Below are 14,921 nucleotides of genomic sequence, written 5' to 3'. Positions count from 1 at the left end.
CACATTCACATTGCATTTCATATATCGTACCCTTTTGCTTGGCCTTGGGAATCCTATCTTTCACGTTAACTAGTGACTTTTTTAAAGTTTTTGACGAATGCCCTACAATTACGTTGTGAGCGCGTAGAAAGCGGGAGATGGGCTCGCTTACTCCTTTCACATAAGGCATGGTGACATAACGAGGGCGGTTCGCTGGTCGCGGACGGCTGATCGGACCGGACGGCTGGTTCGACCCCGGCGGCGCTGGCTGACCGGTCCCGGACGGCTGGTCCGACCCCGGCGGCGCTGGCTGACCGGTCCTGGACGGCTGGTCCGACCCCGGCGGCGCTGGCTGACTGGTCCCGGGCGGCTGGTTCGATCCCGGCGGCGCTGGCTGACCGTTCCCGGACGGCTGGTCCGGCCCCGGCGGCGCTGGCTGACCGGTCCCGGACGGCTGGTCCGGCCCCGGCGGCGCTGGCTGACCGGTCCTGGACAGCTGGTCCGACCCCGGCGGCGCTGGCTGACCGGTCCTGGACGGCTGGTCCGATCCCGGCGGCGCTGGCTGACCGGTCCCAGACGGCTGGTCCGACTCCGGCGGTGCTGGCTGATCAGCCGAACATCTTCGAATGAAGTCACCTCGGTAGCCGTTCAAGGCGAATATATCCTGCAGTGTCTTTTCTTCTTTGTGGCGAGCTGATGCATTGCTGCAGACATTTCGGGCTCGATCGTACATGTTTTTTTATTATTCCGCGCTTGATGGATTGTGCGTGGTTGGATGAGGCTGGTTGGCCGATACTGGGACCGGTCAGCCAGCGCCGCCGGGATCGAACCAGCCGTCCAGGACCGGTCAGCCAGCGCCGCCGGGGTCGGACCAGCTGTCCAGGACCGGTCAGCCAGCGCCGCCGGGGCCGGACCAGCCGTCCGGGACCGGTCAGCCAGCGCCGCCGGGGCCGGACCAGCCGTCCGGGAACGGTCAGCCAGCGCCGCCGGGATCGAACCAGCCGCCCGGGACCAGTCAGCCAGCGCCGCCGGGGTCGGACCAGCCGTCCAGGACCAGTCAGCCAGCGCCGCCGGGGTCGGACCAGCCGTCCGGGACCAGTCAGCGAGCGCCGCCGGGGTCGGACCAGCCATCCGGGACCGGTCAGCCAGCGCCGCCGGGGCCGGACCAGCCGCACGGGACCGGTCAGCCAGCGCCGCCGGGGTCGGACCAGCCGTCCGGGACCGGTCAGCCAGCGCCGCCGGGGTCGGACCAGCCGTCCGGTCCGATCAGCCGTCCGCGACCAGCGAACCGCCCTCGTTATGTCTCCATGCCTTATGTGAAAGGAGTAAGCGAGCCCATCTCCCGCTTTCTACGCGCTCACAACGTAATTGTAGGGCATTCGTCAAAAACTTTAAAAAAGTCACTAGTTAACGTGAAAGATAGGATTCCCAAGGCCAAGCAAAAGGGTACGATATATGAAATGCAATGTGAATGTGGCGAAATTTACATTGGAGAAACAGGGCGCCCAAAAGATGTCAGGCTCAACGAGCATGCTAAAGACATCGAGCACGGGCGGGTACAAAAGTCGGCACCCGCTCGGCACACTAGGCAGTGCGGTAGAAACATGCACCCCATGGAAGGCAAAACTTTGGCATGTGAGAGTATTTGGAAAAAGAGAATCGTGCGCGAAGCAATAGAAATAAAAGAAAAAGATCCATACATGAACAGAGATGTAGGAAAATTTGGCCTTAGTCCAATATGGGATTTCACCCTTAGAAATAGGTCGACATGAGCTAAGATGTCATCCATAGGAACTAAACATACACCCGGTTGTGCAAATTGATCTGTAGTGTCCGATGTATCTCTGTAGACACAAGTATAGGTAGTAGGTATCCATATAGAAGATTGGTTGCACTACTTGTTATGTAGAGGAACATGCAAGCTAAAAGACCGTGTCAGTTTTTTTGGCAAGTGATATATTTTTGAAAAATGTAACCCGTCTAGGGAATAATTTTTGGTGTGTGGTTTTTCATATATGTAATTGTTTTTATTTTTGTCCAGTGACCAAGGGTGAGCAACATCATCCGAAATATATGGACTTGTGAGTTAGATATTATTATCCCAGAGAATAATCCGAAAAGTGACTATACATAACTAATTTCCTGGGAAAAAAATGACTTTAAGACACTTTCATATTGTGATCCTCAGTGACCTGACCTCTGTTATCTGACATGGTATCAGTGACCTCAAATAGCAAAATATGTGTTTCATGAGCAATTCGTGCGCGCCAACGGGGCGTGGGCTAACAAAAGGATCCGTTTTTTTTTTAATTCAGGGGTCTATATCAAAAATCACTTTTTTATTTTGGGGTTAAAAAAAATATATATACAAAAGAAAAGATAGCAGTGTTTTACCGGTGCTTGTTTTATATCTTTTTGTTTTTTAACTTGCGGCCCAGTGGCGATGCCAGCCAATTTCGCCCTAGTGGGGGGGGGGGCATACATACCCCGTTGGCGCGCACGAATTGCTCGTGAAACACATATTTTGCTATTTGAGGTCACTGATACCAGGTCAGGTAACAGAGGTCAGGTCACTGAGGATCACAATATGAAAGTGTCGTGCAATACATGTTTAACCCGCGCCCCAGTGGCGGTCTCAGCCAACTTCGCCCTAGTGGGGAGGGGGGGGGGGCATATGTTACCACCCATCTCTAACTCAAAAACTAAGAGGGCTAGAAAGACGCGGCAAAAAGCAGTCGATAGCTCTCGATGCGTATGCTTGAAAGTATTTTTTGGTCATTTTTCATCTTAAAGCAATATTGGGATCACCAGAGGTCATCAAAGGTCAAAATTTGCGAATTGTCATTATATTTTTCAGAAAACATGCCATTATCCCAGGAACTATGATAGCTAGAAAAACGCTGGGAAAAGCAATCAATAGCTTTTGAGCTCTTCTTTTGATAAGGTTCTTATCAAAAATGACCTCAGGTCAACGGTTTAGCCTCCAGAGAGCAAAAACTCTACAAATAGCTGTTCCTACGAAAAGTGTTTTTCGACAATCACTTTTGACTTAACCCTAGAACGCCTAGGGGGGGGGGTTGTATCAACCCCCCCTGAGGTTTTTCGAAGTGCACGCTAAACGGCTTGTCGTAGCGGGCTGAAATTTTCAATACCCTCTGGGGCAGCCTTTGCGCATCTTTTGCCGAAAAAAATTGATCGGGTCATGTCAGGTCACGGAGTTATGACGTCATAAGAGGTACAGCCTCCGGCCGACAGTTACCAAACGTGTGCGCCGAATCCCTAGGTTTTCTGCCGGTGACACCCACATTGTTTGATGGATCATGATGAAACTTCCCATGCATGTTGGGGCAAGCATTGGCTATCGTGTGGTGCAAAAAAATTGACCGGGTCAGGTCAGGTCACAGAGTTATGACGTCATAAGAGGTACAGCCTCCGGCCGGATTTTCACGAAGTGTGTACCGAGTCCCGAGGTTTTCTTCTGATGCTATCCACATTGTGAATTGATTGTTGGAAGTTGGAAATACACTTTTCTGAGTCGTTACCTACAGTATTTATAGCGGAGCAGTGGTCAACAGCCGACGAATCGGGACAAACACCGGAGGGTGATGTGACACCATATCACTCATCAGCAATAGGCCTCTTACTTTTATAGGGTAAATACACCAAAAACACCATATATGATGCAGCATTGAGTGGGGAATACGTTGCTGAAGGTTTGAAGTTAATATCTCTCACCGTTTTGCCGCAATCGTTGCGCAAAGTTGAAAAAGTTTGATTTTTTTCGGAAAATTTGACCTTTGACCGGTCATAAGTAGGTCAAATGTTGACCTAGGACCAAAAAATATACCACCAATCGCGAGATCTCGTTGAGAGCAATCCGTTGGTTTTTATCCGCTAAGCTCTACGACCTTTCGTTTCGAAACGCCAGGGGGGTCGTAACAACCCCCCCCCCCCTGGTCGTTCGTGTTATGAGAAATGGCCTGGTCGTGCGAGGGTTAAAAAAGCTAGGACATTTCTATTGCCAGAATCGCGTTCTTCTCCCCGAGACGCGTCGAAAGAACTATAATTTGACCTTGAAAGATCAACTTCAAAATTTGACCTCAGGTCAAGGTCATGACCTGACCGGAAAAGGTCTTGTTGCACATCAGTCAATGCGTCTCAACAAGACAAACACAATGAGGCCAACCCCAGCATTCTATCTCTTTCCAATCGCGAGTTATTGACAAAAATCTGTTTGTAGCCTCAAATGACCTCGGATGACCTTTCTAGAGGCTATCAGCAAAAAAGACACGTTGGTCGTCACGGGTGGTCCAAATCATTGTGATTCTGAAATATTTGGACTGTTCCTATGCGTACACACGGATCTAGAGGCATTTTCGTTTTTCTCCATTGACTTATAATGGCAAGGTCACGCCACTTACCTGACCTTAGGTCACGCATATAAAAAAATCCGAGATATACAAATTGTAGGCACCTATGACATCATGCAATCCACCAAGTTTAAAATCTCTCTGACAAACACTGCAGGCTGGACATGATTGCAAACTTTTTTAGGCTTGGTCAGTTAACTTGACCTGGTGACCTGACCTGACATGACCTGGAGTCAAACATTTTACACATTGTCCAAAATTGATGTGCAAAAAGCTACCCCAAGCGGCGTGGCGCTACGCGCCGCGGATTTTTATTGACACGCAAAAAACGTCCCCCTCCCCCCCCCCCACTGGGGCGAAGGTTAACATTTTTATCTTTCTTCAAAACTTTGGGTTTGACAGCTCTTCTCACCAAACCTCTTTTGGGTCGGAAATGCCTGAACATGACGTCACTCTGACGTCATTTACGGCCAACCTATCATAGGATGTGGAAAAAAGATCACAATGGCCGTTTTCACGACGGAACTTTCGCAGAGGAACTTATTTGATACCTAAAAAGTACCTACCCTTAGAGGCCTTAACATCCCTCAAACTGAAATATTTTATGTTCAAAATAATTTTAGAAGTTTAAATCTGGGCATTTTTTGCCCTCAAATCACTTATTTATTTACAAACACAGCAATTTTTGGTTCTAGTAGCCCACCTTTCGACTATGAGGTATTAAATCAGCGTGGCAACTTGCTCCCTCTTTGCTCCCTCGGGTATCTAATTCCGGAATTCTTAAAAACAAGGAAAGTATATATCGAGTTCTCTTTTATACCTATTCAGTTATGTTTTAATGGTGATTAAAATATGACAAATTTTTTAATTACATTTCATATAAGAAAACACGCAAAACAATGAAACAAAAATAACTACGGCAGATAATTACCTTCAGGTATCTAATTCCGACCAATCAGCACCTCAGTAGGATATGACGTCATACAAGAATGGTGGTGAAGGCCGTTTGCAGTCCCGGCCGGTAGGTCACGTGACCGCCGGGCGCCTCGGGTCACGCGGCGGTCGGGAGTCGGACGCGGGGCGTGGTCGCGGGCGGACGCGCGGGGCATCATGCTTTGCTTTGCTTGCTTTGCCAACTTCATATAACTTACTATCGCATTCGTGTGAAAGCCAAACACTGCTCAGTGCCCTTAGAAATTGAGCTTTGGAAAGCTCAAGTCCCTATAGCTCCTCAGGTCGGCAACAGTTGAAGCCTCATCTGAACCCATGTGAAAAAACGAGGGTAAGGAACCTTGTGTTGCTTTTTCTTTTACCGTCATAATTATCTCAAACCATCACAATTTTTAGTTGCCACATTGTCTGCTTCACTACATTCGTGTAAAACTTGGGTGAAGGCTGGTTGCTCAAAGAAAGGTGAAGATATTTCTTTAAGTGCCTAATCCGTGAAATTGAAATATCCCGGCTTTATAAATCTACACTTTTCATTTTCTCCACGATACATTTTTTAAAATTGTTTAAATTTTATCTACATTTGTTAAAATCGGGGCTTTGGTTTTTTGTAAACTAGATCATAAAGTTTACTATAGTTTTGTGTAACCTGATGGCTGAAGAAAATAGTAATTTTGCTAAAATGATGTGCGGAAATTTGTTGCTTTCCAAATCAAATTACTCATACCTATATTTCATTCAAAATTAGGAGGCATTATTACTGTTTTTCTTGTAACATGAACTGAGTTTGGGTACGGTGCTCCGGAAACGTTGTGGAACTTTAAGCTAGCTAGAGCAGTTTCCATAAAAATTGTTTAGATAGTTGACATGGGTTGTTGACAACTCTTTTGCTGTTTCTAAAAAAGTGAAAAAATATTTTCCTGCATTAAGCACACAAGGCATGTTATTCTCATAAGCTATCGAATGTGTGTGTGTTTTTTTAAGCTGTTTTTTTAAGCTTTTAAGCTGTAACTTCAGTTACTTCACTTTAGAACATATTGCCCAGAATGCGTCACTGATCATGAGCTGGTATATCATATCATATGTAGCAAATACATAAATGAGAATAGTGTTTCATGAATTTTTGTGCATGCTTCTGGATCATCTGTAATTACATCAAAGGCTCGGCTCAAGAGTGTCCTGCCGACCAGCTTATGCCCAACCCTTTCTGTCCGCAGAACGTCGCCTGCGACTCCCGCACGCCGTTTGCCCCGGCCGTCCGTACTGGTCTTCGCGCTGCGAGCCGCGCTGGAGTTCGCGGCGGCGTCGTGGAGCTCCCATCGGGACGGGGTGTGATGCCCGCGTCGAGCTTATAAGCCGTGAGCTTCGATTGGCGGCTCACGCGGTCACCAGCTGTATGTACAGCCTCGGCCCCGACGACCCCGCTAATGGCCGAGACCGGCATACCCTCGGCATGGGTCCGCTGTCCGGCGCAGCGCTGGCCGCCTGCATGCTATGCTACTTTTGGCTGTATCGCTGCCCAGCGGGAGCGCGCTCCACGCTGCGGAAGAGGTACACGTTGCGACCCGACTGAGGACTGCAACCGGATGGTGACACGTCGGCCTCTGCGCCCTGGCCGGGGCAGGCGTGACCGACGTCGCAGTGGAGGAACGCCCAAACAAGACCAGCCCACCGTCGGAGCAGCATGGAAATATCATGTTCTGCCTGGACGTCGGACCCGGCGGCCGCAGTGCACCTGCACACGTGCGGAGAGGGGCGCTGGAGGCTACTCTGGAGCTTCTGCCATTCCGCGGCGCGACTGCTGGCAAAACGGCGGCGATTGAGGCGGTTGGGAACAGCTGCAGCAATGGTGATGGCGGTGATGGCGACATGGCGGTTTGGGACTTCATCTCAGCGCGGCCGCCGCCCAGGCGCCGCTGCGCCCGGCTGCTCAGCCACCTACCGGATGGCGGGGTGGCCCTTACGGCCCTCACGCCCGTTCGGTCTGCGGCCACGTTGTGGGGTGGCGGTCGCGGGGTTAGCGGCGTTGGACTTCGTCCTTTATCCAGACTGCACCGTACCATCTGAACGGATGGATCTGCCAAGAAAGATGACATCCAAGGCGGCTATGAGGCGATCACAAAGCTTCACCAAGAGCTTCTCCTTCATGGGGCCGGCCGGCCGTTAAGTCGCAACACCGGCTGCCGAGTGCCAACAGCTGCGTGCGCTGGCGCCGACGCGTTGTGGGCCGCGCTGCTGACGCCCAAGCTGCGATATCAACCATCTATGAATAAGTGGTAGCGGTGGCGGCTTGTCAGTTGTTAACGAATTAACAGACGTTGCGAATAGCCCGCGTTGGAATCGCATGGTTGGGAACACAACGCAAGTAAAAATGGGCTTCCTTGATGAACCTACTTTTTAAGCATTGTAGCCTTTGTAATTTTGGATGTTTTGCTGTAGATATTATTTTCTACATATATACTATAGGCACTCACGTGCTTTAAATCGCGCAATGCAATTGAACCATGGTAAAGACAATAATAAATGAACTGAGAGCTGACATGCCCCATGCTTTGTGTGTGTATGTGTGTGTGTGTGTGTGTGTGTTTTTTTTTGGCGAGTCGATAAAAGTGGTTTTGGACACTGGATGAGTTTTTAGGGGTGTGGTGAGGGGGATGTAATTCCACAGACATTCTGTCAGATTCACTAATGCAGTAGGTCTGTGCGGTGTTTAGTTATCGGAGCATTCTTTGAAAGTCGTGAATAGGGCCACCGAGTACCTAAAGCCGTGATATTCCCCCACAAAAACTTCTTTTAAATAACCGGGGATAGGTACATGAGCAGAGTAAATGCTATTACGAACGCCTATCACAATGCTGAGCGAATAGGAAAATCCATAGATGGAGAATTGTGCCGCGTTACGGGTGCTCGGGCGCACCCAATCCACCGTTACCCCAGCGGTGACCTTGACCCGCATCGTCTGTCTCGGCTCCAAAGCCAAACCGGCGTGGAATTGGGAGCGTTCGAGCACTCATGGTCCAGCGCAATTCTCCACCTAAATCCATTCCTGATACACATTTGCTTGCTCATAGTCATGTAACCCCGGTAAATTCACCCAACTTTCATATTGGTCGCTCCATAGACAGATGGCCACAGAGATCAACTTAACCCTCGCCGGCCGAGGGGGGGGGGGGGGGCGGGTGCCGCCCCCCCCCATAGGGTTTTTTCGCGATAGCTCCGAACACGCTGGCGATAGAGAGCTGAAACTTGGCATACCTGACCTTTGATCCAAGCCGGATCTTTTGACACCAACCGCATTTTTAGGTCAGGTCAGGTCACTGACCTATGACGTCATAAGTGAACCTCTGCACGGTCTTCAGATGTCGCAACTTCGCAACGCCCTCACTGCCAGAGGAGATGTCACAGGGAAATGAAACTTGCAGGATCTAGTATCCATTATGAGTCCCACAACTTGTATATCTCGGATTTTTTCTAAAGGTCATATGAGGTCAGGTCATTTTCGTGACCTCACCATTATAAGTCAATGGGGAAAAATTCAAACTGCTATTCTGGCGCCGGGAACGATCTCCAACTACATCAAGCACACAGAATCGTGATTTGATGCAATCCTTGCAAGGTTAGATGCGTCACTTTTGCAATGTTGACCTTCCGTGACGTCATTTATGACGTCATCAAGGTCATATTAGTTTTTCGTCAATAACTCATGATCAAATTGAGCTAGCGAGTCGAGAAAGCCACCAATGGACTCAGGAAGGTCTGCCGAATCGAATGATATGCGACATGACCTCTTTCGACCAACTTCGTGACCTGGGGGTGCTGACCTGACCTTGACCTGAGGTCAACACCCCAAGTTGACCTGACCCGGACAAAAAGTATACCATTCGACGCGCCTGAGCGAGGCGAACACGATGCTGCCAAAATCGGCGCTCTGCGGCCATTTTTTGCGAAGTTATTCACCAAAAACTGAACCGTACCTTGGGGCGCTTGACCTGACCTCAGAGGTCACCGGTTGACCTAGGACCTTAAAATCGGGTACCAATCTCTGCGTCTCGTAACGGCGCACACGCTCGTTTTTTCCGCGACGCGCTAGCTCCACCAGGGGCGAAACGGCGAGGGGGGGGTCGTACCCGCCCCCCCCCCCTCGGCCGGCGCGTATGTAGAAAACCAATAGGTCCGGCGAGGGTTAAAAGGCCATTGTTGCATTCATTTAGTGGAGATCATTAAAGAGCCGTGACAGGCCACAAGTCGCGTGACATCATACGTGTAACGACCAATGACGACGGCCTGCAAAACCCAATGGAAGCGGCTAGCAGCGTGCAATAAAACAGGGCGCTGCTTTCTAAATGTCTGTCGTGCGCCATAAATGAATGTATTCTTTGTAGCCTGGCAACTCAGTATCTTTTTTTAACTATTGTACTAGTATTTAATAATATCATAATTTTATAATTGTGCTTACGCTTTATGTTGATATTGGTGATAAATCCTTAGATAAAGTAAATCGATGTGATATTTAATAGAAAAATAGCAAACTAACGCACCATTCATTCGAAAGCTGGGGAACCTACTAAAAAGAACTACTAAAATTCCTGAGGAACTTAAGGATCAAATGGGGATTAAATAGATGCCTGCTATTCCGTCGTGAAAACGGCCAATGTGTAAAATCGATTTACAAGAGGGTACTGAAATTTTCGCGCGATCGGCGCATTAGTTTGAGAGATAATGCGAAACGACTGGAAGTGGGGGGGGGGGGCAAAAATACCCCCCACCAGGGTGCGGGCTAAAAAGTTTCCACTGGGTACCCTAAGGTAAAGGTAATCTCAAGATTGTGGATACGCCGCTGGATGTTCTCTACGACATTAGACTAAGAACAGTGTAAACACGAGCGACAAAATATGAAAATGAAACAGAAAATTGATTGACTTTCACATCGGGTTTGACAGCTTGGAGAATATTTGAAGTGCCTTATATTTACTCCTACAGGGTGTGCAAAATCTCGTCACTGCAGGGGCAACTGACAGCCACTGCGGGACATTTTCCGCCTTGCAGTAGCGCGGAACACCTTCAATTAAGGGGGGGGGCATTTTCGACTTTTAGTTCCATTCTTTTCATGCAACGCCCATAGGGCTATGTTAAAATGCCGAAATCAAGGGGACACGGTTCCCCGTTGATTAGCGTTCCGCCGCCTATGCCCTCCCCTCCCCCTAGTTAATGCATGTAAGCACAGACATCCAAACACTCAGACGGGTACCTACTACCTACTACCTAGCCCGCGCCCCGCTGGGCTATTCAGCCATACGCGCCCTGCTGGGGGGGGCAGATTCTGCCCCCCCTGTCTAACTTCCGAACCGATGGTCGTAGAAAGACGGGGAAAACGGCAATCGAAAGCTCTCAACAAGGCGGATCTTAAGAGCCCAAATTTTTTTGCTTAAGTAGGTCAGAGGTCAGGTCAAGGTCAGGTCAAGGGTACAAAATGCAAGTTTCTACAGTATCGGCCTTGCACCGTAGTTGCCGAAGAATGGACTGAGACTGATTGCCCAAAACGTGTTCTTAGACTACCAAGACAATATTCGTTGCACACAATGTCATTCAAAGGTCAAGGTCAAGGTCAGGTCAGGTCAGGTCAGGTCACCAAAAACAAAATATAGAAAAGGGCATGTGCGACACATGTTTTATGGGTCATTTTACTCATGGAATTCAATAGGCACACTCAATAAGTGATGTGGACCACCTCTGAATGAATATCAGGTCGAGGTCAGGTCAAGGTCAGGTCAAGTGAGGTCAAATTTTGAAGTTGGTTGTTAAGGCCTAAAAAGGTGTCTATCCGATGCAGTTTTTCACGGCGAATCGAATGGTGCTATTTTTGTTTCCGTACGAGGTCTAGAACTTCAAAAAAAAATCATTTTTCCAAAAATTTGTGTGTCGTGACGTCATGAAATTTTGAATAACTCCCACATTTTTGAACCGATTCTTCTAAAAAATGGTATGTAGGTGCACATGGACCACTTCTTTGACATATATTCCGGTTTTTTCGATAAACTCAAAATTTTGGATTTTATAAATATTTTCCCAAAAAAGTCAGTTTTTTGGGAAAATTTTTGGCCAAAATCCAAAATTTTAAAAAAACCGAGATAGCCATTTGATAGACAAAGTAGAATCACGTATAACCTTTTTTGTTACGTCTTGATTCCTTTAAAAATGAAGATGTTAGCGGCGTTTGAAATTTTGCCGTTTTTGAGGCGAAAATGGCGAACATGACGTCACTAAAACGTCAATTTCTCAAAAATTTTCCGACGGATTTCGCTCAAATTTTCAGGAAACGTGTCAAATTGATGTATGATAAGGTACTGAAAGTTTGACGTCGCTGGCGTAACGCGTTTAGAAGTTATTGGCGAAAAACGGGAGGGGGGGGGGGGCAGATTCTGCCCCCCCCAGCGGGGCGCGGGCTAGCACACAGAGAAGACACACAAAGACTCACAGAATCACATACACACCGTTACACAAACACCTATGGTCTGACTATAGACACAGACGCACAAAACACACTCAACAACAGACACAGGGACACACAGACCCCCCCCCCTCACACACAGGTCGGTCCTGCTCACCTGATATTCGCCGCCTCCGCCGTGGTCGGCTCCGGTGGACAGAGCTCAGTACCGTCCACACACTGTTGGACCACCCGCTCTGTCGACTGAACCGGCCGGTGGACGCAGTGCAGCTCGTGCGGCTCCCACTCCTCCGTCGGCCTTTGTCCCCGTCTGGAAGTGCGTCGAACATCAACACCGCGAGTCGGTGTGTCGGCAGAATCGATCGTGTTCAGTGAGTCGGCGGCGCGGTGTTCCAGACTGATGACGTCAGTGGGGGTCACTAGGGTTACAGGGACAACACGGGCCGCCGGTCGATGTGCAGTCCCCCCACCCCTCCCCTTCCCTTCCCCAGTACCCGGGACAACTCATGCAACTCGTCAAAACAAAACATAGTGACGAGCAGACATGTGCAGGGATGGAAGAGGCGAGTCTATGATCTCAGTGGATGTCTCGACAAGTTGGAGGGTTCGGACCTACATCTCATCCCTCGCCCGGTCAGGAGTTGGGGAGGGGATATTGATTAACCCTCGCCCGCACATGGGGTGGTGGTAACCACCTTCCCCCCCCCCCCCCCCCCAGGTAGTCTTTCTGCTCTGCACTCAACATTGTTAGAGCTAGAAGTCTGATTTTTCGTAAAGCTGCTCCTCTATCCTTTCTTGAAGTTTCTGTGGTTTTTGGTTTCGGAGATATGACCTTGTTTTTCAGGTCATGTCATGACCCATATGACCAATTCTCAACATCTTGCGTTGGCTATGGGCCTTGTGAGCTTTTCGCACCTTGCTGTCGGCTTTTTTTGCCAGTCTTACCTCCCACCTATCATGGAACATGATAATCGACGATGTACAGATGTCAAGGTCAGGGTCAAGGTCAGCCTAGGCCATCTAAAATAATTGCGTTTTAGGCAGGCTGAATTTACTTTTCGTGAAGTTTTTTACTGCATTTTTGGTAAAAGCTTCACACATCATGATTTCATGTAATATGGACACATAAACAATCGGTGCACACATCAGTATACACACAGACACACACAGACATACAAACACATTTAATTGACCTTGACCTAACTTGACCTGAAATGACCTCAGCAGCAAAAACCTGGTCGGATAGTGTGACAAAGAGGTTCTAGCTGGCTTGGCACCAGAAAACGGCATCGTCATCGGTATATGATAAGCAGCGCACTTGATATCCAACGGTGACCCAAAACAGCAACATTTTTTAGTTTGACCTGACCTGGAAGGTCAATGACTGACCTGAGAAGGTAAAACTGGGTATCATTGGATTCGTCTCTTCCCAAAGAATCTTTTTGGTCTTTAGCGCTAAGCTCTATCTCCAACAGGAACTAAATGGCGCGGGGGGGGGGGGCAACGGTGACGAGCGTTAAGCGGGAGGGGGGGGGAATGAAAAGCTTTTATACATAAATAAGTAAAAGTCTATTCTTGAATGAAATGGAAACGGTTAAAATGCAAAAAATATGTGGTCACAAATGCGGTTCACTGAATCGTTCTCGTATGGCCACGTCGGCCTTGTCGTACGTAAGGCCGCGTCGGCCACGTCGTATGACACCGGGCCGTCGCGCACCGGTGGAGTCCCGTCGAAGACTGTCGGGCCCCCGTCCCGTCTCAGCCCTCGTGGTAGCACAACACGTGGGCCTGAGAACCAGGACAGGGGCCAGATGCAGGGCTGCGGAGTCGATGGATTTTCGGCGACTCCGACTCCGACTCCGACTCCGGCTTTCAAAAACCAGCTCCGACTCCGACTCCGACTCCGGGCAGAATTGTCGACTCCGACCGACTCCAACTCCCGACTCCGACTCCGCAGACCTAGCAGGGCTGCGGAGTCGACAGATTTTCGGTGACTCCGACTCCGACTCCGGCTCGGGTTTCTAAAATCGACTCCGACTTCGACTCCGACTCCGGTCACAACTGTCGACTCCGACCGACTCCGACTCCGACTCCGACTCCGACTCCGCAGCCCTGGCCAGATGACACATATGTGCCCGGCGCGGCGCGGCGGACCGACCGCCGCGCTCCGAGCGCCGGCCGTCTTTGCGAAAATACCTAAAAATACCAACGTATTTGCTCGCTAACACCAAGGTTTACCAATGTTGAACAGGAGGGACATTTTTATTGGTCCATCTAGTACCTACCCTTTAAATATCGTGTTTCTAGATGTCATATAAGTCAATCGCCAGGGGGTCATACACCCGCCTCCTGGCCGCTCGCATTAGGAAAAACGCTCTGGCATTGAGAAGAATCTGACACACCTACAGCGTTATGTCGGACTTACAGCGAAGTGATACTGTGTATTGCAGGGACCGTGACATTTTACACCGAATCATGTCATCTTGCATATCAAAACGATGTATTTCAAAACGAACAAAAAGTAGCTGTTCAAACTACCTATGTATCAATGGGGAACGTTCCGGCTGGGGACGGCTGGGGACGTACCGGCTGGGGCCGTACCGGCTGGGGACGTACCGGCTGGGGACGTACCGGCTGGGGACGGCTGGGGACGTACCGGCTGGGGACGTACCGGCTGGGGACGGCTGGGGACGCATAGTCTCTCTTGAAAGTATCGCGTCATGCGCTGCGGCGGCTCGGCGAACTATTCCATTCAGTTTGAGGACCCCAGCAGTGAGGTCATGGCCTGTATCATGAAAAGTACGCTCTAGCACGATCCTACGCCAGCGGTAGAAGGAAACTGCTATATGACGCAGGCACCAGCGGCTGACAATTGGGTCGAGGCAGGTGGAGGCCGGCCAGAGGTCAAGCTCGTATCGCTCTCCGTTGACCCGGTCCACCGCCCCCGGCGGATACCTGTGCCGCTTGGCTTCACCAGCCGAGTGCTCATGGTGGGCGCCCACCACGTGACGCGTGAAATCGCAACGGAGAGCAAAGCTCCGCCATAACCCTACTCTGAAAGGCTCTCTGAACGACTTTACAAATTACAGGTCATGGGAGGGGGTGGCGTGCAGCCTGGCATTTTTTTCTATGCCGCCACCCATTAGCAGGTGACCAGGAGTGCCCCATCCCTCTAT

General features: G+C 49.6%; 1 protein-coding gene across 1 annotated transcript in view; it reads right to left on the bottom strand.

The window, feature by feature from the left end:
• The window catches only part of LOC122386438, a 41,620-nt gene extending 29,490 nt beyond the window's left edge, over positions 1 to 12,130 (bottom strand). Inside the window, exon 1 of the mRNA XM_043375617.1 lies at positions 11,903 to 12,130. Within this exon, the coding sequence (XP_043231552.1) occupies positions 11,903 to 12,074 (172 nt within the window). The 5' untranslated portion in view covers positions 12,075 to 12,130. The remainder of the gene's footprint in view (positions 1 to 11,902) is intronic.
• Positions 12,131 to 14,921: the final 2,791 nt, after the last annotated feature.

Source organism: Amphibalanus amphitrite, unplaced genomic scaffold, assembly GCF_019059575.1.
Source record: "Amphibalanus amphitrite isolate SeventyFive unplaced genomic scaffold, NRLGWU_Aamphi_draft 000251F_arrow, whole genome shotgun sequence".
Classification (NCBI taxonomy): Eukaryota; Metazoa; Arthropoda; class Thecostraca; order Balanomorpha; family Balanidae; genus Amphibalanus; species Amphibalanus amphitrite.
Note: the sequence above shows the minus strand (reverse complement) of the source record. Positions and strands in the feature narration are given on the sequence as shown.